Source organism: Oncorhynchus mykiss, chromosome 16 (genome assembly GCF_057628025.1).
Source record: "Oncorhynchus mykiss isolate SJ-2025 chromosome 16, ASM5762802v1, whole genome shotgun sequence".
Lineage (NCBI taxonomy): Eukaryota > Metazoa > Chordata > Actinopteri > Salmoniformes > Salmonidae > Oncorhynchus > Oncorhynchus mykiss.
In genome coordinates this window covers 63,173,226-63,201,220 of record NC_143037.1, presented here as the reverse complement: position 1 = coordinate 63,201,220, position 27,995 = coordinate 63,173,226, and the positions used below count along the sequence as shown (strand labels likewise).

At 40.3% G+C, this 27,995-nt stretch overlaps 1 protein-coding gene across 2 annotated transcripts; it reads left to right on the top strand.

The window, feature by feature from the left end:
* Nucleotides 1-67: 67 nt before the first annotated feature.
* On the top strand, nucleotides 68-22,879 carry LOC110492466 (MAP kinase-activated protein kinase 2). Of its 2 annotated transcripts, none has more exons than XM_021566810.3 (10): nucleotides 68-701; nucleotides 18,316-18,455; nucleotides 18,568-18,632; nucleotides 18,758-18,837; nucleotides 18,941-19,067; nucleotides 19,281-19,356; nucleotides 19,467-19,591; nucleotides 19,766-19,851; nucleotides 21,029-21,106; nucleotides 21,345-22,879. In XM_021566810.3, the coding sequence occupies exons 1-10, from the start codon at nucleotides 459-461 to the stop codon at nucleotides 21,486-21,488; spliced, it is 1,164 nt and encodes a 387-aa protein (XP_021422485.1). In that variant the 5' UTR covers nucleotides 68-458; the 3' UTR covers nucleotides 21,489-22,879. The 2 variants fall into 2 exon arrangements, with proteins under 2 accessions (XP_021422485.1, XP_021422484.1); XM_021566809.3 differs by having other exon boundaries at nucleotides 21,026-21,106.
* The last annotated feature ends 5,116 nt before the right edge of the window (nucleotides 22,880-27,995 follow it).

Below are 27,995 nucleotides of genomic sequence, written 5' to 3'. Positions count from 1 at the left end.
CTACCTTGAAAATATAGAAAGGCCACCAATACTGGACAAGATAAACACATGTTCAAAGAACGGAAAGCGGATGCTTAACGAAAGAAAGCTCCTCCTATTTCTGGTGGTGACTTCACTTCAATGCAGGTGGTAGAGTGTCGAAACGAATGAATTTAGAAGCTTCGGAGCGTTAGCTTTGTCGCGAGATAACTTTGAATATTAAGAGACGGTTCATGAGCAAGTAGCTTAACCAATATGCGTGTTAGATAGTAATCTAACTAAAGTTATTTTAAGGCCACTTGAGTCTCGACTGGAAGTTGGCACTGTGATTGTATAACTAGCTAACGTTAGCATGCGAGTTCGACCACATATCAGCAGGTAGCTAGCATTAGGAAACCACTATTTTTAACTGAGGATTTCCCTGCGGTAAAATTGGAATTGTTATAAGTGAACCCGCTCTCTCAAACCAAATCAGAACAATGTTATCGAACGCTCAGAACCAGAACCAACCGGCCTTTCCGAACCAGCAACAACAGCAAGCGCCAAATCTGAACTCTGCCCCCTTTCCTCCGTTTTTCGTCAAACCCCACAACCCTCTTCAGATAAAAAAGAATGCCATAACTGACGACTACAAAGTTACAAGTCAAGTCCTTGGCATGGGCATAAATGGGAAAGTATTGGAGATATTCCAAAAAGGAAGTGGAGATAAATACGCTTTGAAGGTAAATGTGTTTTGTGCATTCTTGTGATTTTGAGACTGTATACTAAAACGTAAACCGTCCAAGTGAAACAATGTCATTTTAAAGAATGGGGCTTTTATAGCCGTGCATATTTGAGAACTCAATCGAGTATGATTATTTTTTTTCTCCCCCATCCCACTTATGAATGACCAATTATGGTATTGTACTGCCATTCTGCAAAAGGTCTTTCATTTGGACAGAAAAAAATGCTTAGGAATTCCTCAAAACATACCCACGCTTTTCAAAGCACACAATGCACCACCTTATTCCATTTCCAGAGTGGCAGTTGAATAAGTTCACGAGTGTCACTTGCAACTTTGTTACCATATAATGTTATCAATGTGATTGATCTATCTGAAGGCGAGAGAAACGCACACCTGGTTAGCCAGCGGCGAGTATAATATTTGAAAAAGAAAAGGAGAGCTCCACACTCTAGGAGCTCTAATGCAATCATTTTATAACCAACATTTCGACCCTGTCAAGGTTGGTTATACATTTATTGCATCGGAGCTCCTAGGGTGTGCAGCTCTCCTTTTCTTTATCAATGTGATATAGCCTAAGCCTAGCTTTTTATTTTTATTTTTTTTACCTAGATTTGAAGTGTAATAGGTCTGTTGCACTGACATTTTCAGTGTGAGTACATTTTACATTTTGTGTTCAAGTTTTCAATTCCATTTGAGTGAGAAAGAAATCTGTTTACTCCTATACTGCTCACAAGAGAGCAGACCAGAGTACCTCCGTGGCATAGTTAATCTCTTGTGGGTGCCACTTCCTCTGAGGCCCTGACTCTACACTAGAAATCCTATGATTCATATCCGACCATCAGGATGGCTGATAGAGCAAATCATTGCTCTTGATTACATTAAGGTCAGCCTCTCCTCTCACTTTAAAATGGGAAAACTTTCTGATCCTATTTGAATGTCTGTATTTAGGCCTAGTTGGGGCTGTTGTTTAGTGTCAACATTGCTTTCAACCAGGGCTTTTCTTTGCTGGTGTTTGTGATCGTCATACCGCAGCTGTCATTCTGGTCCCCAAATAGCTCTGGCCTCTTGTCTAACCTGAAGCAGATATGGAAACTAACAAAAGGTCTTCTGCTGCCATTATTTGACTTATCCTATTAACTAGCAGTAACTTCTACAGAAAAGGGAGTACAAAAAAAATTGTGAATGACATAGAGACGGTGCAGCAGAGGAAATCTGTCATTGTTTATTAAATACTCTGAAATGGAAGTACATTGTGTCTAACACATCATTGATCTGTCGGCCTATTTATATAACACAGTTAAATAGTAATTCTGTGTCTTTGCCCTGACATTATTGACTTAGTAGGCTGGGCTTCAGGTACAGGCATATTCAGCAACTGTCAGATTCGATGAGTCACGAATAATCCATTGTGAAAATATGTTTCGGAATAAAACTCAGCACAAAAGAAACGGATATCAGCTTTTATAACAGGTTCCCAGGAAAATTTGCAGAAAAAGGCTGATGTTTTTCAAAAAATGTATGACAACTGTTATTTCTGAAATTCAGAAACTCATATGCCACTCATTTGTTCACTTCAGTGCATTGTTCTTTGTCAACCCTAAAATAATTTCTAGATCATTGACAGACTTGAAACATACAGATGTCCCATGCTGATTTCTAGGTTTCCCAGATAAGCCCTAAACAATAGCAGCATCCTGCCACCTCTCTCTATTCACCTCACACACTCCTCATCTCACAGGCACAGTCTTATGTTCTTTCATTGCCCCTCAGGGCAGTGTTTCTGCCTGCTGAGCCCCAGTGTTAGCCTTCAGGCAGAGATAATTGAAAATTGATAACTTCCCCAGATATTTCCTCAGTCTGCTCCCCTGGGATCTATTGGTCAGCCCTGATGCATGTATCCTCCTGCTCTGATTGGGCAACCGGGGTTGGTGGCATTGTGATGCTGAGCACAGCTTGACTTTGCAGTGGAGATGAGGATGAGGGTGTCAGATGTGTATATGGCAGCGGTGTCAAACTCATTCCATGGAGGGCCTAGTATCCAGCTTGTATCACATCCAGGCTGTGATTGGCAGTCCCATAGGGCGATTGGCCCAGCGTAGGCCGTCATTGTAAATAAGAATTTGTTCTTAACGGACTTGCCTAGTTAAATTTAAAAAATAAGTGTCTGCAGGTTTTTCCATTTCAATTAAGCCCTAGACAACCAGGAATGGGGAGTTCTTACTAATTAGTGATCTTAATTAATCTGTCAAGTGCAAGGGAGGAGGAAAACCCACTCTCGGCCCTCTGTGGAATGAGTTTGACACCTCTGGTATATGGGTTTATCGATCAGCTTGTAATGTTGTATTGTGACTATAGCTCGGTGATATGGACAGAAATCCAGATCGCAATAAATTGACAGAATTAATAACGATACTTTTGACTTTAAAAAAAAAACTTTTATACTACTAGTTTGTAGCCATCAATTGTCCCATTAACAATAACCCATATTAGCAAGCTTATTTTGAACTTCACATTTCTCTAGTATAGGCTACTTATTGTAATGAACGATATCAGGAAAATGCTCACGATAAGTGGTCGTTGCAGTTAATTTTCGGTTTATCCCCCCCAGCTCTAATTGTGACCAGGGCTTTGACTGTCAGGCCCTTTAAGCTGGTATGCTGTAGAAGGGCTTCATTCAGTGTTGTATTTTACAAATTGCCTTTAGGAGGAATTGCACAAGAACAGATGTCATTCTTCCTTTCCCATAAAGTCTATATAAGGCTAAAGATGTATATATTTGAATAAAGACTCAAGATCATGAACCTCTGAATATTTGTGACCTCTCAGATCCTTCCTTTTCTACTGCGTCCAAAGTCTTGAGGATGAGCGCTTTGCTTTTAGGCTTAGTCTACACCCTTTCCTCCACTGCCCGGGCCAGGCTAATACTATTAGGCCTAATGGGGATAGAGAGAAGAGCACATGTTCCCTTTACAACATTTGAGTAATTGGCCACTGCTTTGTTCTTACTCTACCTTAAAGCGCAACTGAAAGCAATAAACAACTTTTCTGATCAAAAACGGCCTATGTGGCATCGATATTAGACAAACATTTATTCTAGTGTCAAAATTGACTACAAAGTAAATAGCATAGTTTTGGTCAGTTTCATCCAAAATTTAGTTTTGTCATGAGTTACTTCAGGGTTGGGTTTTGATTTTGACAATGCTCACTTGCCCACTAACACCAGGATGCACAGCTGCAGTGATTTTGCTCTACACAATCCTACCGCAGAACGCACAGACAGTAGGATAGACCAACCCAGCAGCATTGTGCACTTACTTGATGTAAAATTGAGTGACTAAAACCTCTGCAAAAATGTCAATTAATTACTTTTTAAAAGGCATTTTTTAGGTATCTTAGATTCATTCTGATGATTTTGAGGAAGTGATACTGGCTTTGTTCCTATGTCTCATGGGTGGACTAACACCATTAACTGCCACATCGAACCCCCCCAGATTGAAATCTTGTTTTTCTTTAAAGAGCAACAGAGAGAACATGCGGAATTGGTGCGTTTAGTCGCTCAAAGTCGAGTTATTCTACGATCTGAAGATGAAAGGTTTGCTATTAGTAACCCCGTCCCTGCTGTCTCTTCCTTCCCTGCTTGGCCCGTCCTAATACTATAAGCTGGTGGAGAAAAAGCCGATGTCTAAAGCATAAAACAACCTGAGAATCTGACTGTTGGTAGGTGCATCACAGTAGGAGGCCTTCTTTTGCTAGAACAAAAGATGTACCTGCTGTGTACCGACGAACCTGCCGTTTTTACTTGTGGATTCACAATGCTCAGCAGTGGCCAATAACTTGACTTTGAGCCAATCAGAGGGCGTGAATCTCCGCGTGGGGGAGCTGACAGCATTGTTCTAACTAAAACAATAAAGCTGCAAAAAAATCTAGAGCAGTACTTTACATCTTTTATGTCTAAGGAGTTTTGTCCTTGAATGATTTTTTTTTATCATGTTTGTTTATTAGCTAGCTAATGTTAGCTTGCTAACTGAGCACAGTAGTGACACACACTACTTATGAAATGAATGGGGTGGTAAGTGCAGCACAATGCACACAACACTCAATGCTTTACCAAGCTAGCTATCTGGCCAATGTAGCTAGTAACATAATTAAATCACAATAGATTAGTTTCAATGAAGTAGCTGGCTGAAAAGAGTCAATGCATTGTCTTTACCTAGCTAGCACAACAGCTAGTGAGTCATGCTAACGTTACCAAAAATGTATATATGGGCTGTATGTGATTATGGAAATTGAATATAATTGTTTCTTTGTGATCTCGCTAGCTTGTTATATCAGCTAGCTAGCAAACATTGACTAGACCAGGGGTATTCAACTCGTACCCTACGAGGACTGGATCCTAATGGTTTTCTGTTCTATCTGATAATTAAATCAACCTGTCCCAGGTCTAAATCGGTCCTGGATTTTCCGAGGAGAACAATGAAGAAAGGCTGAGGAACTGGCTTCAAGGTCCAGAGTTGAGTTTGAGGGAACTAGACCCTAAAGCAACACAGACATCCATTGCCAAATAATGCTACTGCCACCTGGTTTGAAGTATTTTAACAGGGCTTTGGCTGACGACTTTAAGGTCTTTGCTGTGTGAACACAAATGACATCGACTGCCGACAATGTACAGAGATACAGAGTACTGCAAACATTTTGACGGTCCTTCCGGTGTGTCTGAGCTCTTAAAGTAGCCTGGCGCAAGAGTCCAGAGATGACTGGAGAATTATTCAGTCTGGATTCATACAGCACCATGCTCCACGCAGACACTCAGCGTTTATTGGGCAGGTGTCCTGAGATGGGCAAACCAGAGGAGAGACCTCCCTGGAATGACGAACCACCATTTTAGATGGCCTTTCCCTCTTTGGATAGGTGTTTGCCTACTAGCCTAGCCTCAGATCTGTACGTGCTTTAGCCTCTGATTATCAAGTGGTCTCTTGAGTATAGTACTGTATGAATTGCCTGCTGTGTGTGTGTGTGTGTGTGTATATATATATGTGTGTCAGAGATTCTGTGCTGGAAATGGAACAACATTGCCCTTCCCGACAGTGTCCTTTCAGGGGCTGTTGTGTAAGCAGAGCAGATTCTTCCCTGTCTGCAAATGCCTGTCGGTATACGGAGGGAAGATTCTTCCCGTATCTCTGCCAATGGCTAGGCTGTCTGTGAGGAGGGAAGAGACTCCTTCCTGTTTTTGCCTGTATGAATTATCAGCTAACCGGTATAGCAGAATACTGAATCTTACGATTAAAACTGACTGGGCTGGTAGTGGTCTCCACTTATGAAAAAATAAATAAATACAAATATATATTCAGTAGACCTGAAATTTGGTCGGTGCCAAAAATGATTTGGGCGGAACATTGGTCACGACATCTAAACAATATAGATTTTGTGACTAGTGATGCACCAACATGACATTTTTGGCCGATATCGATGTCCGATTTATTTTCTTTGCCAAAAAAAACAATAACGATAATACCAATTTTTCTAATTTTTGTGACCTTTTTCAGCGTTCTAGTACAGTTAAATAGTTAACGCACACACACATGGACGCAGCGGTCTAAGGCACTGCATCTCAGTGCAAGAGGCGTCATTACAGTCCCTGGTTCAAATCCAGGCTGTATCACATCAGGCTGTGCGTGGTCTGGAGACTCATAGGGCGGTGCATAATTGGCCCAGCGTCATCTGGGGTAGGCCGTCATTGTAAATAAGAATTTGTTCTTAACTGACTTACATATTTAAATAAAGTTTACTCACACCACACTGACCACGCCGTTTGCGTGTCAAAAACTATACACGTCAAATAACTAGAGGTTGACCGATTTATGATTTTTCAATGCCGATACCGATTTACTGGAGGACCAAAAAAAGCCGATACTGCTTTAATCTGACAATTCTTTAAAATATAAATGTGTGTCTGTATATAATGACAATTACAACAATACTGGATGAACACTAACTTAATGCATCAATAAAATCAATTTAGTCTCAAATAAATAATGAAACGTGTTCAATTTGGTTTAAATAATGCAAAAACAAAGTGTTGGAGAAGAAAGTAAAAGTGCAATATGTGCCATGTAAAAAAGCTAATGTTTAAGTTCCTTGCTCAGAACATGAGAACATATGAAAGCTGGTGGTTCCTTTTAACATGAGTCTTCAATATTCCCAGGTAAGAAGATTTAGGTTGGCGTTTTATTATAGGACTATTTCTCTATACCATTTGTATTTCATATACCTTTGACTATTGGATGTTCTAATAGGTACTTTAGTATTGCCAGCCTAATCTCGGGAGTTGATAGGCTTGCAGTCATAAACATTGCGAAGAGCTGCTTGCAAACTCAGTAAAGTGCTGTTTGAATGAATGCTTACGAGCCTGCTGCTGCCTACCAACGCTCAGTCAGACTGCTCTATCAAATCATAGACATAATTATAACACACAGAAATACAAGCCTTAGTTTCCAGATTTGACCATATTAATGACCTATCATTTCGAAAACAAAACATTTATTATTTCAGTGAAATACGGAACCGTTCCGTATTTTATCTAACGGGTGGCATCCATAAGTCTAAATATTGCTGTTATATTGCACAACCTTCAATGTTATGTCATGGAATTAGCAAATTAGTTCGTAACGAGCCAGACGGCCCAAACTGTTGCATATACCCTGACTCTGCGTGCAATGAACGCAAGAGAAGTGACACAATTTCCCTAGTTTAATATTGCCTGCGACCATTAATTTATTTTAACTATATATGCAGGTTTTAAAAAAATATACTTCTGTGTATTGATTTTAAGAAAGGCATTGATGTTTATGGTTAGGTACATTCGTGCAACGATTGTGCTTTTGTTAAATCATCCCCCGTTTGGTGAAGTTGGCTGTCTTTGTTAGGAGGAAATGGTCTTCACACATGTTCAACGAGCCCAAACTGCTGCATATACCCTGACTCTGTTGCACAGAACGCAAGAGAAGTGACACACTTTCTTTAGTTAAAAGAAATTCATGTTAGCAGGCAATATGCAGGTTTAAAAATATATACTTCTATTGATTTTAAGGAAGACGTTAATGTTTATGGTTAGGTACATATTGGTGCAACGACAGTGCTTTTTTTCGCGATTGAGCTTGTTAAATCATCACCCGTTTGGTGACGTAGGCTGTGATTCAATGATAAATTAACAGGCACCTCATCGATTATATGCAACGCAGGACAAGCTAGATAAACTAGTAAAATCATCAACCATGTGTACTTAACTAGTGATTATGTTAAGATTGATTGTTTTTTAATAAGATACGTTTAATGCTAGCTAGCACCTTACCTTGGCTCCTTGCTGCACTCGCATAACAGGTAGTCAGCCTGCCACGCAGTCTTCTCGAGGAGTGCAATGTAATCGGCCATGATCGGTGTCCAAAAATGCCGATTACCGATTGTTATGAAAACACGAAATCGGCCATAATTAATCGTCCATTCCGATTTAATAGGTTGACCTCTCCAAATAACACTATTTGACATGTCAAATAAGCTCGTTGACCAATCAGGACCTGAATGACTGCATGTCACATTGAATGTGTTCATACTTTTTTTACGTAGTTATTACACATTGATTACACTCACTCGTAGTTCATATGTCACAACGATTCATCGATACGTATGCTATGATGCTGGTAAAGTTGTCTTGCACACCTACACTGCTGGTCACTTAAAAAAAAAAGAATAATACAAAAAAAAAAAGAAGCTAGCTAGCTCATGGATGCAAACAATGTTCTTCCCCATAAACATAGCAAAACATCTGTTTCAGTAGCTATAGCTAGGTATCATCTAAAATAACCCTAATTTATAAGACCGTTCTTATTTCATTAATAGTGGTCGGACCATCTATATGAAGCTATCCACAATAGTGGACTTTGCGATTTAGCCTTCAAAATAAAAGTATGTAATTGACAGTGACGCAAATGAATACAAATAGTATAGTTTTGCCATAATTGAATAGATCATGCTAAATAAGGTTGGAATGTTATATAAAATCAACAAAAGACAATTTTGTTAATTTGACAATGTTGAAATCACACTGGATGTATTATACTTTAGAATTGCTTTGGGGCATACTTATTTCACAGCCTTACCCCCATGTCATTGAGCCACAATCCATAGGTATGAGTCTACTCAGTGACATCCAGAAAACATTAGCATCGTAGCTCTTATTGCGGGACTCTGAAACAACGGCGTTGAGCTACATTTATTTTCAACCTATGTGTATTGAACACTTTGGGGTCACTTTGGGAACACTCCTGGGGAGGACGTTGGGGGAAAAAATATATTGGGTATTGAGTAGACTGATAACCCATTTCATTGATCCCCAATCCTAAAATAAAGCTGTACAGTGCAATATGAATGTCCATACACCCCCCAAATATGGTGACTGGGGAGGTGATTTCACATGTTCACAGTCCCGCGATAAGAGATACAATGCTAATATTTGCGTAAACTCTTCAGTTGTGTTCTGTAGGTGTCACCGAGTAGACTGATACCCCATTTCATTGCTTCATGTTCCAACCTTGTGTAACATTATCTAGTCTAAATATGGCATGATTCCACCAATTGTAACCTTCTGCGTCACTTTCAAAGAGGGACTTTTATTTTGAAGGCAATCGCAAATTCCACTATTGTGCCTAATCCTTATTGTGGCTAGCTTCACAACCCAGTCTGGTCCGAGCCTCACTAGCCAGATGAAGCTAGCTGGCTGCTTATAACGTTAGCTTTGGGCAACAGGGTTAAGTATCTGGCTAGCTATTTATTTTCATGAACTGAAGTTCAATTTCAGTAATTGAACAACAAGTGACTACCTAGCTAATACTTACTCACAAGGATTCTTAAATCATTGCTAAGAATAATGAAAATGACTGGAGTTTCTACTGGTCATTGTTTTCAGACTGGTTGTATTTGTGCTAGCTAGGTACCAAGCTAAAGCTAGCTAGCTACCCTGGAAGTTGTGGTCAAACAAATATTGCTTTATTACCAGCGCGGTATTGTAAACACATCCTTCGTGGCCGGTCTTTGCTTGTTTGCAGACTTTTTTTTTGTACAGCTTTGACAGTGTTACTGATAGTAGTAGTGGCGCCTGGCCTGCACGTGCAAATTCTGCACACACAACATTCTATAATAGAACTGTTATTTGATGTGTCAAGTTAAAGGCTTATTTAACTTATTTATCAAATAGTGTTATTTGACGTGTATCTTTTTTAGACCCAAATGGCATTCCATAGTATGTTGTGAAGCTAATAGCAGTGACGCTATTACTGTGTAACTCTGGTAGGGAAACATCTGAAAAATAGGGCACTAGTGTGTACCGGTGCTCGACCAGTCACGAAAGCCAACCTCAGCGACGACAGAGAACGGTTGATTGTCAACGTTGTGAAAATCATCTGCAACTGTGAACATTGAGGCTGTTCCTGCTTCAATTAGTTTTGTGGCCAAGTAGACTACTGTGGCTATTTGATCATAGTGTAGGCCTACCAGAGGGGCCTACCATAAACTGTGGCAAAAATGCATCCCATATCATTTTAACATGGCAGTAGCTGTTCTATCATTCAGCCTACAGTAGCAGCCAATGTGTGGTGTTTAATGTAGGCCTACATGGGGCGGCAGGGAGCCTAGTAGTGGTTTAGAGCTTTGGACTAGTAACTGAAAGGTTGCAAGTTCAAATCCCTGAGCTGACAAGGTACAAATCTGTCGTGCTGCCCCTGAAAAGGCAGTTAACCCACTGTTTCTAGGCCGTCATTGAAAATAAGAATTTGTTCTTTATTAACTGACTTGCCTAGTTAAATAAAGGTAAAATAAACATTCCATGAGACATTTGAAAAAAAAACATGCAGGCTTGACATTAACCTGTTTATCCGCTTGTCCTTCAGACAAGGTGACTCAACATGTTTGGTTTGCATGAAACCACTTTACAAAATATAATAAACAGAATCAGACACATTATGCTACCCCTCTGTCTATTGGCTACTTAGCTTATTCAAGGCTGTCTCAAAATACAACACTGCCCCTAACAAACCAGATCTTTACCTGACTCGCTTTTCAAAGATGTCTAGAAATGAGCACATTTTGTGCAATTTGTAGGACCACTGCTGTAAACAGGCCACACAAAAAAAAGTTAATGGCACAGCAATGGTCTATTCGCATATAAGCTTACTGCAGCTCTGATTGGCTATGCCGCACCAGTCTGTGTAGAGTACAGGCTGAATTGTGTGCAATAGAATCCTACTCCCATGCCTTCTGCCGACAACAACATCTCTTGCATAGTTTGTTTCGGTATGTTTTGTTGAAAGTGGCTAATATTGCATTGATTCGATCACAATTGACACTGTGAAGGGAAACATTGATAGTGTTAACTAACGGAAAACTCTTGAGTGAATTTCAATCAAAAAGTTGAGTGAATTTCAATCTCCTGCTTCTCTCAATGGGCTGATATTTATTCTGCGCTTTGTGTAGTTCTCATTGCAAGGCTCAGGTGTCCCATAAACATGTCTGACGTGTGTGGGTACATACGCGTGGTTGGTGTGTGTTATGCTGAGGGAATGACAGTGCCAGCTGTACAGAGCCCCCTCCTCCCAGGGATACTGAATGACGTCAGGGAGTGACTCTTGTTTGTTGATGTGCAAGTGGGTAGGCTATAAATTAGGATTTGGCGGTATCCAGATTTTCATAACTCATACTGTTTCTGTATCAAACCGGGTATACGGTATTACTGGAAGTGCACGCAAGGGCCACCATTACATTTAATTTTATATACAGTACCAGTCAAATTCGGACACCTACTCATTCCAGGCTTTTTCTTTATTTTCTACATTGTAGAATAATAGTGAAGACATCAAAACTATGAAATAACACACAAGATAATGTAGTAACCAAAAAATTGTTAAACAACTCAAAATATATTTGATTCCTCAAAGTAGCCACCCTTTGCCTTGATGACAGCTTTCCACACTCTTGGCATTATCTCAACCAGCTTCATTAGGTAGTCACCTGGAATGCATTTCAATTAACAGGTGTGCCTTGTTAAAAGTACATTTGTGCAAATTCTTTCCTTAATGCTTTTACCAAATTGCCCTATTTGGTAAAAGACCACATCCATATTATGTCAAGAACAGCTCAAATAAGCAAAGAGAAACTGCAGTCCATCATTACTTTTAATGAATGAGGCCTTCATGGTCGAATTGCAGCAAAGAAACCACTACTAAAGGACACCAATAGGAAGATACTTGCTTGGGCCAAGAAACACGAGCAATGGACATTAGACCGGTGGAAATCTGTCCTTTGGTCTGGAGTACAAATTTGAGGTTTTTGGTTTCAACCGCTGTGTCGTTGTGAGACGCAGAGTAGGTGAATGGATAATCTCTGCATATGTGGTTCCCACCGTGAAGCATGGAGGAGGAGGTGTGATGGTGTGCTTTGATGGTGACACTGTCTGTGAATAATTTAGAATTAAAGGCACACTTAACCAGCATGGCTACCTCAGCATTCTGCTATAATACACCATCCCATCTGGTTTGTGCTTAGTCCCACTGTCATTTGTTTTCAACAGGACAATGTCCCAACCCACCTCCAGGCTGTGTAAGGGCTATTTGACCAAGGAGAGTGATGGAGTGCTGCATCAGATGACCTGGCCTCCACAATCACCCGGCCTCAACCCAATTGAGATGGTTTGGGATGAATTGGACCGCAGAGTGAAGGAAAAGAAGCCGACAAGTGCTCAGCATATGTGGGAACTCCTTCAAGACTGTTGGAAAAGCATTCCTCATGAAGCTACTTGAGATAATGCCAAGAGTGTACAAAGCTGTCATCAAAGCAAAGGGTGGCTACTTTGAAGAAACTCAAATATAAAATCTATTTTGATTTAACACTTTTTGGTTACCACATGATTCCATGTGTTCTACAATGTAGAAAATAGTAAAAATAAAGAAACCCTTGAATGAGTAGGTTTGTCCAGACTTTTGACTGGTACTATGGATGGATGGATCTTTTTTTATGCACAAAACAATTTTTCCAAGATGCTTTACCTTGACATCTACTTAGATAGCAAGTTAGCAAACCAAATGCATAGCTGGAGCTTTAACATCTTAGATTTCTTAAAGTTATAAATAACTTAGTTAGCAGGGGCGTAGCACGCACCCCTGGTTTTGAAAATCATTTAGTTGGTATTTTGAAATACCCTGATAAACAGTATATCGCCCAAGCCTATTTCGCACAGTAAACAGCCAGGAGGACACAACACCACTGACACCTTGGGCCTCAAACCTCCGACATGCATTAAGTGCGAGCTCTCTTTAAGCCTACAAGTGCTGTTCACTTGTAAAATCAATTTTCCTACTTTTTAGTTGCTTCGAATTTCTGCATGTTCTGGTTTAGTGCATAAAGGACGAGTTGCATTAAGTCAATATCAGGAGTCAAAGGTACTGGATAATCCCACATTCATACAATACTTTATTGAGGAGAATAGTGTTGGTCTTACATTCCAGAAGAGCCTTAAAGTGGAACTGACAGCGTTTTAAGTACTTAGCAAATATGAAAGACAATCATAATTGTCCATGACTTCAAATTCCCAGCTTATGCTGCTAAACCAACTTTTTATAAGAGGTTTTTAAAAATAGGTTTTATCAGGTTGTAAATCACATCTGGACTGGTACATTGTTTGCTGCCTCCACCCATTTGGGATGCACTGTTTGTCAGAAAAACAGAGGAATGTAGCGAAGGCTGTGAATGTCAATACAATCAAATTAGCAAGGGCAGTGATAACATGATTAATAGGCTAGTATATCTATTTATGTAGCTATTTACTTAGGCTCTGTGTTTTTAGCTTGCTAACGTTAGCTAGCTAGCTGCTGGGAGGATGTCATGTCATTGGAGGACTGGGTGAGTGACCAACTTTTTCCACTCATAATGTTTTTCGGTGGCTACAGCTAGAGATGCAGGTGTCATTTGGTTTGCTAGCAAGAAATGTGAATTGCTTTGCTAGCTATGCTGCACTTGAATGACTGCTATCCATTTGGTCATATTCAGCCAGTGTTAACAGCCTAACCAGCTCTGCTAGGGTGAGAAATGGTCAATGAGGTGTTCTCTCCTTTGTCTGGAAGTATCTAGCCAACTTTAGCCAGTTAGCTTGGGTGCTTGACTGCCACTGTGAGGAACGCTGGGATCATACCCCACCATCTACTTTACTGGAGTGTGAGGCCAGTCACGGCCTAACTACATTTAAATGACCTTCATTATTCCTGTTCTTCTATCCCCGAGCCTACTGACACACTGGAGGAAATGTATTAAAGAAAAAACTTTGGTTGTCAATCCAATGTATTTGGCATCAATCAAATGGGCGAGCAGGCAAGTTCACATTGTTGTCAAAACATGGTTTGGGACAAGCATGCATTGGCGGGACAAGCATGCATTGGCGGGACAAGCATGCATTGGCAGGCAAGCTGCATAAGGAAGATTAGGCTACACCATTGTTTATCAGTGCAATTTTGACAGCCAACTAGCTGAAAAGATTGAGAGGGTTTGTCTAATGTTCACTCGTTAGTTTGACTCGTCTCATCTTGCATTAGTTGATGTGCGTACCTGAGGGAGAGCGAGCCAACCTTTTTCATGGTGGTTTGATCAATAGGACTGTAAAGTTCCCAAATGTAAGGGGACTCCTGTGGTATTTGCAGAAATCCATTCGGGTAAATTTTGTGGCTTTTCACGAATGCCTTTGAGCTAAAGTTGCACTGTTGCTACTGCCTGTACACACAGTCCATTTCAAAGTGACTGATGGCAGGCCTGTGTGGCAATGGCTTATTTGCATAAAGGCCTACTGTATCTCTGATTGGCTATGGTACACCGCTCTGCATAGACTCAAGTCTTGGATAATACATTATTTTATTTATTGCTGTGTTTAACCCTTAGCCCACAATGGTAGCTTGACTGGTCTGTTGGTGTGACCGTACTACCCCCACACCTTCGGTCATGAAGGCAGTCAAATTCCATGTGACCGTTTAGTCATGGTAATTAGGCTTCTCCAAGCTCTGCTGCTGCTGATGGTCATTAGTAAGTTTGGTAGGCTACTAACTGCCTGGTACTCAGCACTCTATTGTCCAGTGGTGGAAAAAGTACTCAATTGTCATACTTGAGTAAAAGTAAACTTAATTGAAAATGACTCTTGAAAGTCACCCAGTAAAATACTACTTGAGTAAATGTCAGTGTTTGGTTTTAAATATACTTAAGCATCAAAATTAAATGTTATTGCTGAAATGTAGTTAAGGATCAATAGTAAAAGTATACATTTCAAATTTGTTATATTAAGCAAAACATATTGCACCATTTTTTAATTATTTTTAATTACTGTTTACGGATAACCAGTGTCACACTCCAGCACTCAGACATAATTTACAAACGACTCATTTGTGGTTAGTGTGTCCGCCAGATCAGATGCCGTAGGGATGACCAGGGATGTTCTCTTGATAAGTGTATGAATTGGACCATTTTCCTGTCAAAATGTAGCTAGTACTTTTGGGTGTCAGGGAAAATGTATGGAGTAAAAAGTACATTTATTTTCTTTAGGAATGTAGTGAAGTAGAAGTTGTGAAAAATTATAAATGGTAAAGTACAGATACCCCAAAAATTAAGTATTTTACCCTACTGCTATTGTCCCTCTAATCATATTGTCCCTGACATCAATGCAAATGTTACGAAAATCTAATCAAACACTTCATGAGGGCTCATGTTGCGCAACATTTCAATAGTCTATGTAATTGTGCGAGAGAACAGAGGGATGGCCTCTACTAAAAAGAGGGGGATCAACTTTCTATAGACTAGGCATTCCATATTTATTTCTCTTACTTTCCTAATGTTAAGCGAATTTCTAATTTACAACGGGAGTATAGTCTACCTGGCTGGCATGAAAAATAAACCACAGGGAAAAGTGTACTCCATTCGCTATTAAGTGCAAAATGACATTTCCGCTGCCCGTTTCGATAGAGGTGCATGATAATGGTCCATTCTAAATCAAAACAAATTTCGCCATTTTTTTTTTTGTATATGTAAAGATGAGATTAAAATCAAGAATAGTCTGCTAGGCTAATATTGTCACCCTTAACTTATATATTACTTGTGAATGATGCCCAGCATAAGAAACAATGCATTTTTTGTGACTTTTTCTAGTCATAGTCACACACCTCATGTAGCAAGCCCATAGGCCTATATGTTTTAATAAGCTTTAGTGATACAAAGTGGCCAAATAACTTCTTAAAATTAAGTACATTAATTTACAGGGGTGTAGAGCATAACTGGCCTAAATAAGCAGCGCGTGAGTTTAAATTTTGGGAAAGATAATTTTCACCACAAAAATGCACCTTTTCATTATAAAAAGCATTACATGCCGAATTGCATTTGCGGTCACTTTTGATAATTGTGTTTTCTGCTAATGGAACATTCGTGCTTATAACCATATATAATGTATAACATATATAATGTGAAGACATTTGAAGCTAAATGTTTTGATCTGTTGCGTTAGAAACATTGTGTAAAAAAGTTTTTTTTTATGCTAGAGGTTTTTCATTTTCATTCATTTGGGATCTATCGCATTCCGCAACTGTCCCAGACTATGTTTGGAATATTTATTTCTCGGACAGAATAGAATAGGTCGACCTTTGTACTATGGAGGATAGTGGAATGAATTAAGCTAGTGTTTTTGCTATTCGTTAGGCCTACTCATCTTGATCGCTGACAAAGTGAACGTGGACAGTTTTTTCCAATATCTTCAATATGCACCTCGGAATTGGATAAGAACACGTAGTTGCGTCCCAATGTTTCTAGGCATTATCAAGTGCTTGTGAAATTGTGAATGAGTGACTGATATAGTGTAAAACCTGCACAAAAAACATGCTTTTCAAGCGACTTTTCAAATCGTCATTAGTCTCATCATACAGCCTTACAATGTATAAAAAAATCAACATATAGCCCAACATTTGTAGAACAACTAAAGTTACATGAATCATTCTAAATTAAGCATAAAGAGGAATACCTATTTCACAGAATAGCCGCATGTGCGCACATCCTCAAATCGTTAGGAGAAAATATCCATTATATTTTATTCAGCTTTGTTCAATGTAATGCAACTGAATTCTAAGCAAATCTTGTCTGCTAAAATTGTGTAGCACACAACCATTTGGCGTAGCCAGATCAGGACCTAACATAAGGACAACTCAGAGTATGCTATTATGTTCTTCTGAAATATACATTTTCTTCATGACTTGCTTCTTTAGACCTGTCTAAAATGAGCAATGGATTTATTGTGTAGGTGTAGGCTATATAACATGGCTGTATTAGACTTTTAAAATGTAGATGTTCCAAAGGTCTTCATCAGTGGCTTGTGTGTAAGCCAGTAGAAGCTTAATGTGTTTATGTTCATTAACAGTCAGTTACCGTGAGACCGACCGTTATTTTCTTGACAATCACCGGCTGATTACATTTTGAATGCCACAGCCCAAGGTATGACCATCTTAAAACAATTCCATATGTTAGCTTAGAAGCCGTGAGGGTGTATATGAAAATATTTGATTGACATTTCATGTTGCTTAAACACTGTCAGTTATACTTTTAAATGTCAGTCTGTCTCTGTGTGTGTTCCTGAAGCCTTTCCCAACCATGAAACTGCTCTGCTACACGTCACTATTAACTGGCCTCTACACTGTTCAAGTCTCAGGATGTGACACAGGCTAGTGGATGTTATCCACTTAAAGTAATATAGTTTACAGCCAGCTTAATCTGGAGGAAGAACACGTTGGAGAATTGATGCCAATCCAAGATTCTCTTTGATTAATGCATCTGACTGTAAAGTGTTTACAGTGTGTTTTGTTTACTTGCCTGTCGCAGCAGGCACGGCGAGGGTTAAGCCTTTACCTTATTCACCAGCTTGGTGTTTCATATGGTATTGTTCTTGCACTCCAAAGTTGTAAGTAAAGTCTTTAGGTTGCGTAAGGCTGCCTCCGGAGCAGTAGCATCTGGGAAGAAGGGAAATGTTATTATGATGTCTGAGGCTGCCGTAATCAGATCTGAATGGCAGAGTCAGGGAAGTGACCACCTCTGGAAGGCTTTTGTTCCGTCATTGTTTGAGGTCTTCTCTAAACTCGTAGTAAACTGATGACTGATTGCGGAAAAGCCACTGCGTTGTTTCTCATTTAGAAACAAAGGTGACAAGTTAGACACTGAAAGTTTGAGACCCCTGGCCTGATGCATCCTCAGTAGTTGAGGAAATGGTACACTAGTCACTGGTTGAGGAGAAATCTAGACTACGTAACCTTTTTTGAAAGATGTCAGCAGCTCGGCTCTGTGTGGTTTACCATAAGCTTGCGTCATTGTTGGTTATTAGTTCAGGCCTAAAAATCCCCTTCTGATGCTCGGTAATTCTGACTGTCTGTCATATTGCTTTCACTTTTATGTAGAAAGCCTACGGTCTGTTATAATCAGTGGTGATGAGAAAGAAGCCATGAAGATGAGTTGTAACCTCTGATTCCATCCTCACCCTTCTCTCATCTCCTCCCTCTCTTCAGATGCTGCAGGATTGTGCGAAGGCTCGTCGGGAGGTAGAGCTGCACTGGAGGGCGTCGCCCTGCTCTCACATTGTACGCATCATGGACGTCTACGAGAACCTCTACCAGGGCAAAAAATGCCTGCTCATTGTCATGGAGTGGTAGGTCACGCATGCGCGCACACACACACACACACACACACACACACACACACACACACACACACACACATCCTTTTAGCCTATGTTATTCAATGTTTTTTCTATATTTTAGCATGGATGGCGGTGAGCTGTTTAGCCATATTCAAGACCGAGGGAACCAGGCATTCACAGAAAGAGGTAAAGGCATATTTTTCCAAATTTTTGGACCGTTTGAATGTCTCCCTTCACTCCACTGGTATTCAACTTTTCACTCGCTCTGTTATGCCTTGAACTCTTTCTCCTCTCTCCCACCCCCTATCTAGAGGCCTCTGACATTATGAAGAGTATAGGTGAAGCCATCCAGTACCTGCATGCCATTGATATTGCTCACAGAGACATCAAGGTAAAGCCTGTCTGAACAGAATTATACTGTATATGCCTTCAGGCAGAACAAATTTTATGTACATGTTTAGTCAAAAATGTAATACTATTTTCTTATCGCTCAGCCAGAGAATCTGTTGTACACCTCCAAAAGGCCAGACGCCCTCCTCAAACTCACCGATTTTGGGTTTGCAAAAGAAATCACCACACTCAACTCCCTGGCAACGCCATGCTACACCCCCTATTATGTTGGTAAGGGCATGCCCCTCGGTCTGCATGCTTGCTGTTCAACATGCTTACTGTCTCTGTGATTTATAATACACCCTAAATCTTGTTGGTGTAATTATTCATGAAGATCTCAATGCCATTAATTCATGAAGATCTCAATGCCATTAATTTACTGTTCTTTAAATATAATGCTTGGATTTATTTAGTCTTTTGGTTTTTCTCCCTCCTTTATCTCAGCTCCTGAGGTTCTTGGTCCAGAGAAGTACGACAAATCCTGTGATATGTGGTCTCTGGGCGTCATCATGTATATTCTGTAAGTGATACAACATAGTTTGACAGCATGAATCAATTCCCAATAGCAGCATTTACAGAACGTAGCATGTTTTGGTTTGTGTAAATGTTCCTCTCCGCCTCTCTCCCCAGGCTGTGTGGATATCCTCCCTTCTACTCCAACCATGGCCTGGCCATCTCCCCAGGGATGAAGAGACGCATCAGGAACGGACAGTACGAGTTCCCAAACCCAGAGTGGTCTGACGTGTCTGAAGAAGGTAATAAAAAGAAGCCAGGGGTATTTATATGGGCCAAAATGAATATCATGACATTGATGGGAATTATGTATAAAAACAATATACATTTTGATTTCACATACACTGGATAGGTGCAGTTTTAATCCTGTATGAATTGCTTACAATAGTTGTAACTCTGTGTTTTCTCTCTCCCAGCCAAGCAGCTGATCCGCCACCTGCTGAAGACTGAGCCCACCCAGAGAATGAGCATCACAGAGTTCATGAACCACCCCTGGATCAATGTAAGCACAGCACCCCTCTGTGTTCCCCCTAATATACCCTTTGGGCTAGGTGTACCACCCATTGAGCAACTGTTGCTGCAGTGTGTTTTGATCACAATGTAATAGTACAAGGTTATTATTAAGAATATGTACAGAATCAATACACTGGAGGATAAATATTTTTTAAGTACTACTGAAGTTATTTTTGTGATATCTGTACTTCACTATTTATATTTTTGACAACTTTTACTTCACTATTTTTCTAAATAAAATAATGTACATTTTATTTCAATGCCTCTGATCTGTCGGACTCACTAAACACATGCTTCGCTTGTAAATTACGTTGGAGTGTGCCCTTGGCGATCTATAAATAAATAAATGGTGCTGCCTGCTTTGCAGTGGAGTAAAGTATTTAAGTAAAAAATACTTTAAAATACTGACGTTTTTTGCAGTATCTTTACTTTACAATGGATCTTTTTGACAACTTCACAACATTCCTAAACAAAATAATGTACTTTTTACTCCATACATTTTCCCTGACACCCGAAAGTACTCATTGCATGTTGAATGCTTACTTAGCAGGACAAGAAAATGGTCCAATTCACACACTTATCAAGAGAACATCCCTGGTCATCCCTACTGCCTCTGATCTAAACACAAATACTTTGTTTGTAAATTATGTCTGAGTGATGGAGTGTGCCCCTGACTATCCGTACATAAATAAAAACAAGAATAGTGCCATCTGGCTTTCTTAGTATAAGGAATTTGAAATTATTTATACTTTATTACTTTTGATACTTAGGTATATTTTAAACCAAATACTTTTACTCAAGTAGTATTTTACTGGGTGACTTTTACTTGAGTAATTTTCTATTAAGGTATCTTTACTTAATAGTAAACCCGGGGTGGGCCGGGTGATGCTGGGCCAATTGTGCGCCGCCCTATTGGACTCCCAATCACAGTCGGTTGCGATACAGCCTGGAACCGAACCAGGGTCTGTAGTGACACCTCTAGCACTGAGATGCAATGCCTTAGACAGCTGTGCCACTCGGGAGCGCTACTTTCAAGTATCCTCCAAGAGTTTCTGAATACTTTTCACATTTCCAGTTTGCTCCTATATTAACGTGCCTTGGTTTGACACAATGTGTTCTCTAAAGCTATGTGCTAATGCTAACCCATGCTGGTCTTCCTGCAGCAGTCTATGGAGGTCCCTCAAACCCCTCTCCACACCAGCCGTGTGCTGCAGGAGGAGCAGGACGTCTGGGAGGAGGTCAAGGTGAACACATGCACAGACACTGGCAATGTAGTGATTTGATAGAGTTCATTTTGCTTCTGACTTGGATCCACAAGGCTCTTCCATGCTGATTGAGCACAATAATATCCTACTCTAGACTGTACAACAGAAGCAAACACTCTACACAATTGCGTATTCGCTTCTTTGGATTTTCTCTGTGCTTTGCACATGATTTGAAATTGTTTCTGTGATATGCAATTTTTTTTATTTTTGTTACTAGGAGGAAATGACAAGTGCCTTAGCAACCATGAGAGTGGACTATGAGCAAATCAAGATCAAGACCATCAAGGACTCGACCAATCCGCTGCTGATGAAGAGAAGAATGAAGGCAAACAAAGCACTCACTGAAACACCGGGCCTGTGAAACACACACACTCATGCGGCGAAAGAGAGCTAATAGGACACGCAGAGATTGCTAAGGGGTGAAAGTCAGAATCTCAAGAAAAATTGTTTCCATTTTAGTTTTTAACTTAATTTTTATCAGTTTTATTCTCATCGTTTTACCCCCTTTAATCGTTTTTTTAACATTGCCATTCAAGGTAAATAACTATTTTTTTGTCTGCAAATAGATCAGATGGTTATCACATGGTATCTGTGAGGCAGTGGGTTTTGTTGTTGTTGATCACTATATGCGAGCCGACAGCACTGTAACTAATTCAGTATCTGACCCATCTCTGTTCTGTGTTCTTCAATGTTGATTCCCCTCAGTATTGGCCACATGGTTCTCATGATGATACTGTCGTGGGTAAGTAGCTTAGAGACCATGGAAGCATCCAGTTATACTGTGGTTACCCCTGCTTTAAGGACATGGCTATGTCTATTTTTTTTTTCTTCTGCTATGCACTGGAAACACTACCTGTGCACTGAAGGGCCACATTAGTTAACTCTTCACAATGGGGGATGCAATGTTTTCTGTTTGTTCAATTGTATGTATTTCAGTTTATTGCTTTAGTTGTCATTCGTTGTATATACTTATTCACACCAACGGTATTCATTTTCTATTTGTTGTGTGGGACTTTTTGTTTGCCATGAACTCTTTGCTTTGTTTTAGATTGGACTTTTGAATTGTATGACTGAAATTTAATGGGTTTTCATTGTTGGTTGGGTTTGATTTCTTAGCCAACACACCTGTAGCCAGAGCTATAACCACCACCATTAAAAGTGGACTGACTGTTTAGAAAAGAAGACTGTGTGCCTTGGGGACATTGGGCCGAATCCTTACTTGAGACCTGTGCACGTAGCCTAACTTTTCACACACCTCCCATTGATGTTATGCGTGATTGACACACATTCAAGGTCTGTGCACTAGTCTCAAATTTGGATTTTTCCCAATGTGATGACAGTGAGGGAATATTCAAGCCACCTTGTGGTAGACAGTAGCACAGGGACATTGTTATCCAATATCCACCCCATAGAATGAGCTCACAAAAGCCCATAGATGGTGTAGCCCATGTCACTTCTCCTGATGAAAGTCACAGATGAATGCTGATTGCACTCTTTTGAATATCTTATCAGAGAATTCTCACTACTGAACTCAACAACATCAGTGTCATTAACTATCGGTTTCCACACATCAGCAATAGTGTTGTTCAGGGTTTCTGCTGTGGTAGGCGATGGGGAACACTGAGGGTAAGGGCACCATTGTAATGCATGGGGGTATGGCGGTACACATATGAAATGTAGCACATCTAGTCGCAAACTGCTCTACTAATGTCCTGGCTGTCTTTTACTGTGGATTAAAACTCGTACAAAGTCGCTTGTACTCTCGAAAGTGTTGATTGGTATGTGACTGGTGGTGTGCCAGAATCCTAAAGTAGCCTTGATGTCATACTGTGGCAATGTAAGACGTTCTCCTGTTTGTACAGCCCTTTACCACCCTCTGCTGTCATTGAGATGGAAAGACAAGCATTCAACCTCATACAGTCAACCTCTGATATATGCGTGACTTGGAGCGGATGATTTTGTGATGTAATGCAGGGTTCTAAGGCTACGTTTACACGTGCAGCTCAATTCTGATATTTTTACCACTAAATGGTATTTTGACCAATCACAGATCTTTTTCAGAACCTATTGAGAAACATTGATTGGATAATGGCCAACAAGCTGCGCCAACCATAACTAAAAGTGCAGCTGCCATGCTTGTAAACAAATTATTGTTCAAAAACCACATTAATATACTGAACAAAAATACAGATGCAACATGTAAAAGTGTTGGTCCCATTTTTTCATGAGCTGAAAATTAGATAAATAACAATGTTTAATTGTTACCTGATTTAAATGTAACAATTAACTCATTAGGATCTGGGGCACCAGGAGAGTGATTCTTTAATGAGTTACCATCTACCGAATTAAACTCTAAAAGCTCTTTACCTATCACGTCTATAAACAGTCAACTCATCAATCATAACCTCGTATCATATCATCATTCTGAATAGTTATAACCTTGCATCTGCAAAAACCCAAGCCTTACTTATGATTCAGTTCTACACAAATTGGTATATTTATTTACTAACTAATTAAGTGAGAACACAGGATAAACATACACACTCTGCACTGGTTATTGACTGGAGACGTAATAACCTGAAAACAGGTCCCTAGTGGGCAACAACATTGATGCTTGTTAAAGAAGTGAGGGAGAGGGAGAGGGACAGAGACACTTAACATTGGTACATTCAGAAACTACTCTCACATACAGTATCCATATACCTTGCACACGAACCGCCGCCCGCTTTGAGTAAAATCATAAATGTATTTACATGAATTGCCGGGGGTCTCTCGGTGAACAGGGCCACCATGGAAAGGGGGTTGGGCCTTTTCGCGGCACGCTTGTAAGGCTCTGATTGTCCAAAATGGTTCCAAAAAGTTATATTGTTGTCCTTCTTTGTAGTTCTCCGGTATCCGGTGACTTGTCGTGTATTTATGAACAGAATTACATAGTTGACTTTCTCTGCATTTCTCTGTAAGAAGCATATTTGAAGATCGGCTAGCCAGCCGTATCGATGGAGTAACAGGATGTACATACTTAAATTTGCTTTCGAAGATACTTACTTCGGACCGCTAATCAGCCTTACCAGTGATCGTCCGGGAGGTGAGTTTAGCGTCTCCACCTCGTGTTGAGATTCAAAGTTCAAATCACTTTAAATGTTCAGCTACAGCTTCACGTCTTTCTGGTCTAATGTGCGTTTTTTCTTATCCCATCATTTATACAGATTGCTCGAAATGGGCGGTTCCGGCCGGCTGACATGCTCTCTGATCTCACTTCGTTGTGGTGATCTCACTACTCACTGTGAAAAGTATATGGAAAACAATTATCTCTTATACAGTGCCTTGCGAAAATATTCGGCCCCCTTGAACTTTGCGACCTTTTGCCACATGTCAGGCTTCAAACATAAAGATATAAAACTGTATTTTTTGAGGAAGAATCAACAACAAGTGGGACACAATCATGAAGTGGAACGACATTTATTGGATATTTCAAACTTTAACAAATCAAAAACTGAAAAATTGGGCGTGCAAAATTATTCAGCCCCTTTACTTTCAGTGCAGCAAACTCTCTCCAGAAGTTCAGTGAGGATCTCTGAATGATCCAATGTTGACCTAAATGACTAATGATGATAAATACAATCCACCTGTGTGTAATCAAGTCTCCGTATAAATGCACCTGCACTGTGATAGTCTCAGAGGTCCGTTAAAAGCGCAGAGAGCATCATGAAGAACAAGAAACACACCAGGCAGGTCCGAGATACTGTTGTGAAGAAGTTTAAAGCCGGATTTGGATACAAAAAGATTTCCCAAGCTTTAAACATCCCAAGGAGCACTGTGCAAGCGATAATATTGAAATGGAAGGAGTATCAGACCACTGCAAATCTACCAAGACCTGGCCGTCCCTCTAAACTTTCAGCTCATACAAGGAGAAGACTGATCAGAGATGCAGCCAAGAGGCCCATGATCACTCTGGATGAACTGCAGAGTTCTACAGCTGAGGTGGGAGACTCTGTCCATAGGACAACAATCAGTCGTATATTGCACAAATCTGGCCTTTATGGAAGAGTGGCAAGAAGAAAGCCATTTCTTAAAGATATCCATAAAAAGTGTTGTTTAAAGTTTGCCACAAGCCACCTGGGAGACACACCAAACATGTGGAAGAAGGTGCTCTGGTCAGATGAAACCAAAATTGAACTTTTTGGCAACAATGCAAAACGTTATGTTTGGCGTAAAAGCAACACAGCTCATCACCATGCCCACTGTCAAATATGGTGGTGGCAGCATCATGGTTTGGGCCTGCTTTTCTTCAGCAGGGACAGGGAAGATGGTTAAAATTGATGGGAAGATGGATGGAGCCAAATACAGGACCATTCTGGAAGAAAACCTGATGGAGTCTGCAAAAGACCTGAGACTGGGACGGAGATTTGTCTTCCAACAAGACAATGATCCAAAACATAAAGCAAAATCTACAATGGAATGGTTCAAAAATAAACATATCCAGGTGTTAGAATGGCCAAGTCAAAGTCCAGACCTGAATCCAATCGAGAATCTGTGGAAAGAACTGAAAACTGCTGTTCACAAATGCTCTCCATCCAACCTCACTGAGCTCGAGCTGTTTTGCAAGGAGGAATGGTAAAAAATGTCAGTCTCTCGATGTGCAAAACTGATAGAGACATACCCCAAGCGACTTACAGCTGTAATCGCAGCAAAAGGTGGCGCTACAAAGTATTAACTTAAGGGGGCTGAATAATTTTGCACGCCCAATTTTTCAGTTTTTGGTTTGTTAAAAAAGTTTAAAATATCCAATAAATGTCGTTCCACTTCATGATTGTGTCCCACTTGTTGTTGATTCTTCACAAAAAAATACAGTTTTATATCTTTATGTTTGAAGCCTGAAATGTGGCAAAAGGTCGCAAAGTTCAAGGGGGCCGAATACTTTTGCAAGGCACTGTAGCTTCTCAAATCACATTTCTCTCTTAACAAAAATTTTTTATATTGCATGCAAAAACTGGAAACTTCGTTTATGTAGTGTGTATACTATCCATGTAACAGTATTTCCTTTATAACATTTGTAATGACATCACAAAATGACATTAGTGTTCTATAGGTTGTCTCTGACCTTTCAATGGAAAAAAGTCTGTTGAATCAAAGAACATTCCTTTGGTGAATCTTGAGAAGGCAGGCCTGAATCTTCTCCCCTTGATGAACAACAGGGCATGAGTTGTTAATCCCTGATAGTTCCTCTACGGGTGAAAGGATTTAAGTTATTAATTGCAAACCTGATGTGACCTATTTAGATTCTCGTGGAGGGTCATGACACCACCAGAGCTGTTACCAGAGAATGTCATGTTAATTTCTCTACAATAAGCCGCCTCCAACATCCTTTTAGAGGATTTGTTAGTACGTCCAACTGGCCTCACAACTGTAGACCACGTGTAGTATTGCGCCGTGTGGGTGAACGGTTTGCTGACATCAATGTTGGGAACAGAGTGCCCCATGGTGGCGGTGATGTTATGGTATGGGCAGGCATAAGCTACGGAAAACGAACACAATTGAATTTTTTCGATGGCAATTTGAATGCACAGGATCTGTACACAATTCCTGGATGCTTAAAATGTCCCAGATCAAATCACATTTTATTGTGTAACGAAATGCTTGTGTTCCTAGCTCCAACAGCGCAGTAATACCTAACAATACATAACAATACACACATCTAAAAGTAAAAGAATGGAGTGGCATGGACTAAAATACAGTAGAATAGAATACAGTATATACATATGAGATGAGTAAAGCAGTATGTAAACATTATTAAAGTGACCAGTGATTCCATGTCTATGTATATAGGGCAGCAGCCTCTAAGGTGCAGGGTTGAGTAACTGGGTGGTAGCCGGCTATTTAACAGTCTGATGGCCTTGAGATAGAAGCTGTTTTTCAGTCTCTCGGTCCCAGCTTTGTTGCACCTATACTGACCTCGCCTTCTGGATAACAGGGTGAAAAGGCCGTGGCTCGGGTTGTTGATGTGCTTTTGATGATCTTTTTGACCTTCCTGTGACATTGAGTGCTGTAGGTGTCCTGGAGGACAGACAGACCGCACCACCCTCTGGAGAGCCTTGCGGTTGTGGGCGGTGCAGTTGCTGTACCAGGTGGTGATACAGCCCGACAGGATGCTCTCAATTGTGCATTTGGGGTGTGAGGGTCATAGTTCTTCCATGGCTGCATACTCACCAGACATGTCACCCATGGTGCATGTTTGGGATGCTCTGGATCGACTTGTACGACAGTGTTCCAGTTCCCGCAAATATCCAGCAACTTCGCACAGCCATTGAAGAGGAGTGGGACAACATTCCACAGGTCCCAATCAACAGCCTGATCAACTTTAAGGTATCTGTGACAAACAGATGCATATCTGTATTCCCAGTCATGTGAAGTCCATAGATGAGGACCTAATGAATGTATTTAAATTCACTGATTTCCTTCTATGAACTGTAACTGAGTCAAATTTTTGAATGTGTGCATGTTGTGTTTATATTTTTGTTTAGTATAGATGACCTTTTATGTTTTGTTGCATTTCACTGCCTAAAATGCTGTTATCGAGGTAATTTCCCTAGTAGGTGACGTCAGAGCTTAGCATGTGGGAGACGTCAGAGCTGAGGGATGATAGACGAGTTTCCCACTAGTAATTACCTGTTTGAGGGCCGTTCAACTGGATTTTTCCCAGTCGTATGTGGCAAATACCACCTTCTCACTTGGTTATGAACGTAGCATTATATACAGCCTATTTGTCATGTACCTGTTTGAAACCTAAGCACCTGAGGTAGTAGGTATGGCCCTATTAAACCATGACACAGATGGCTCCTACTGCTGGTTATATTCATGCCAAATCATA

What these genes read in the sequence shown, in the direction of transcription:
- LOC110492466 (XM_021566809.3), top strand. Translation starts at nt 459, where the DNA reads ATGTTATCGAACGCTCAGAACCAGAACCAACCGGCCTTTCCGAACCAG. An exon ending in TTGCTCACAGAGACATCAAG is followed by an intron (nt 18,838 to 18,940) that starts GTAAAGCCTGTC and finishes CTTATCGCTCAG; the next exon opens with CCAGAGAATCTGTTGTACAC. An exon ending in ACGTCTGGGAGGAGGTCAAG is followed by an intron (nt 21,107 to 21,344) that starts GTGAACACATGC and finishes TTTTGTTACTAG; the next exon opens with GAGGAAATGACAAGTGCCTT.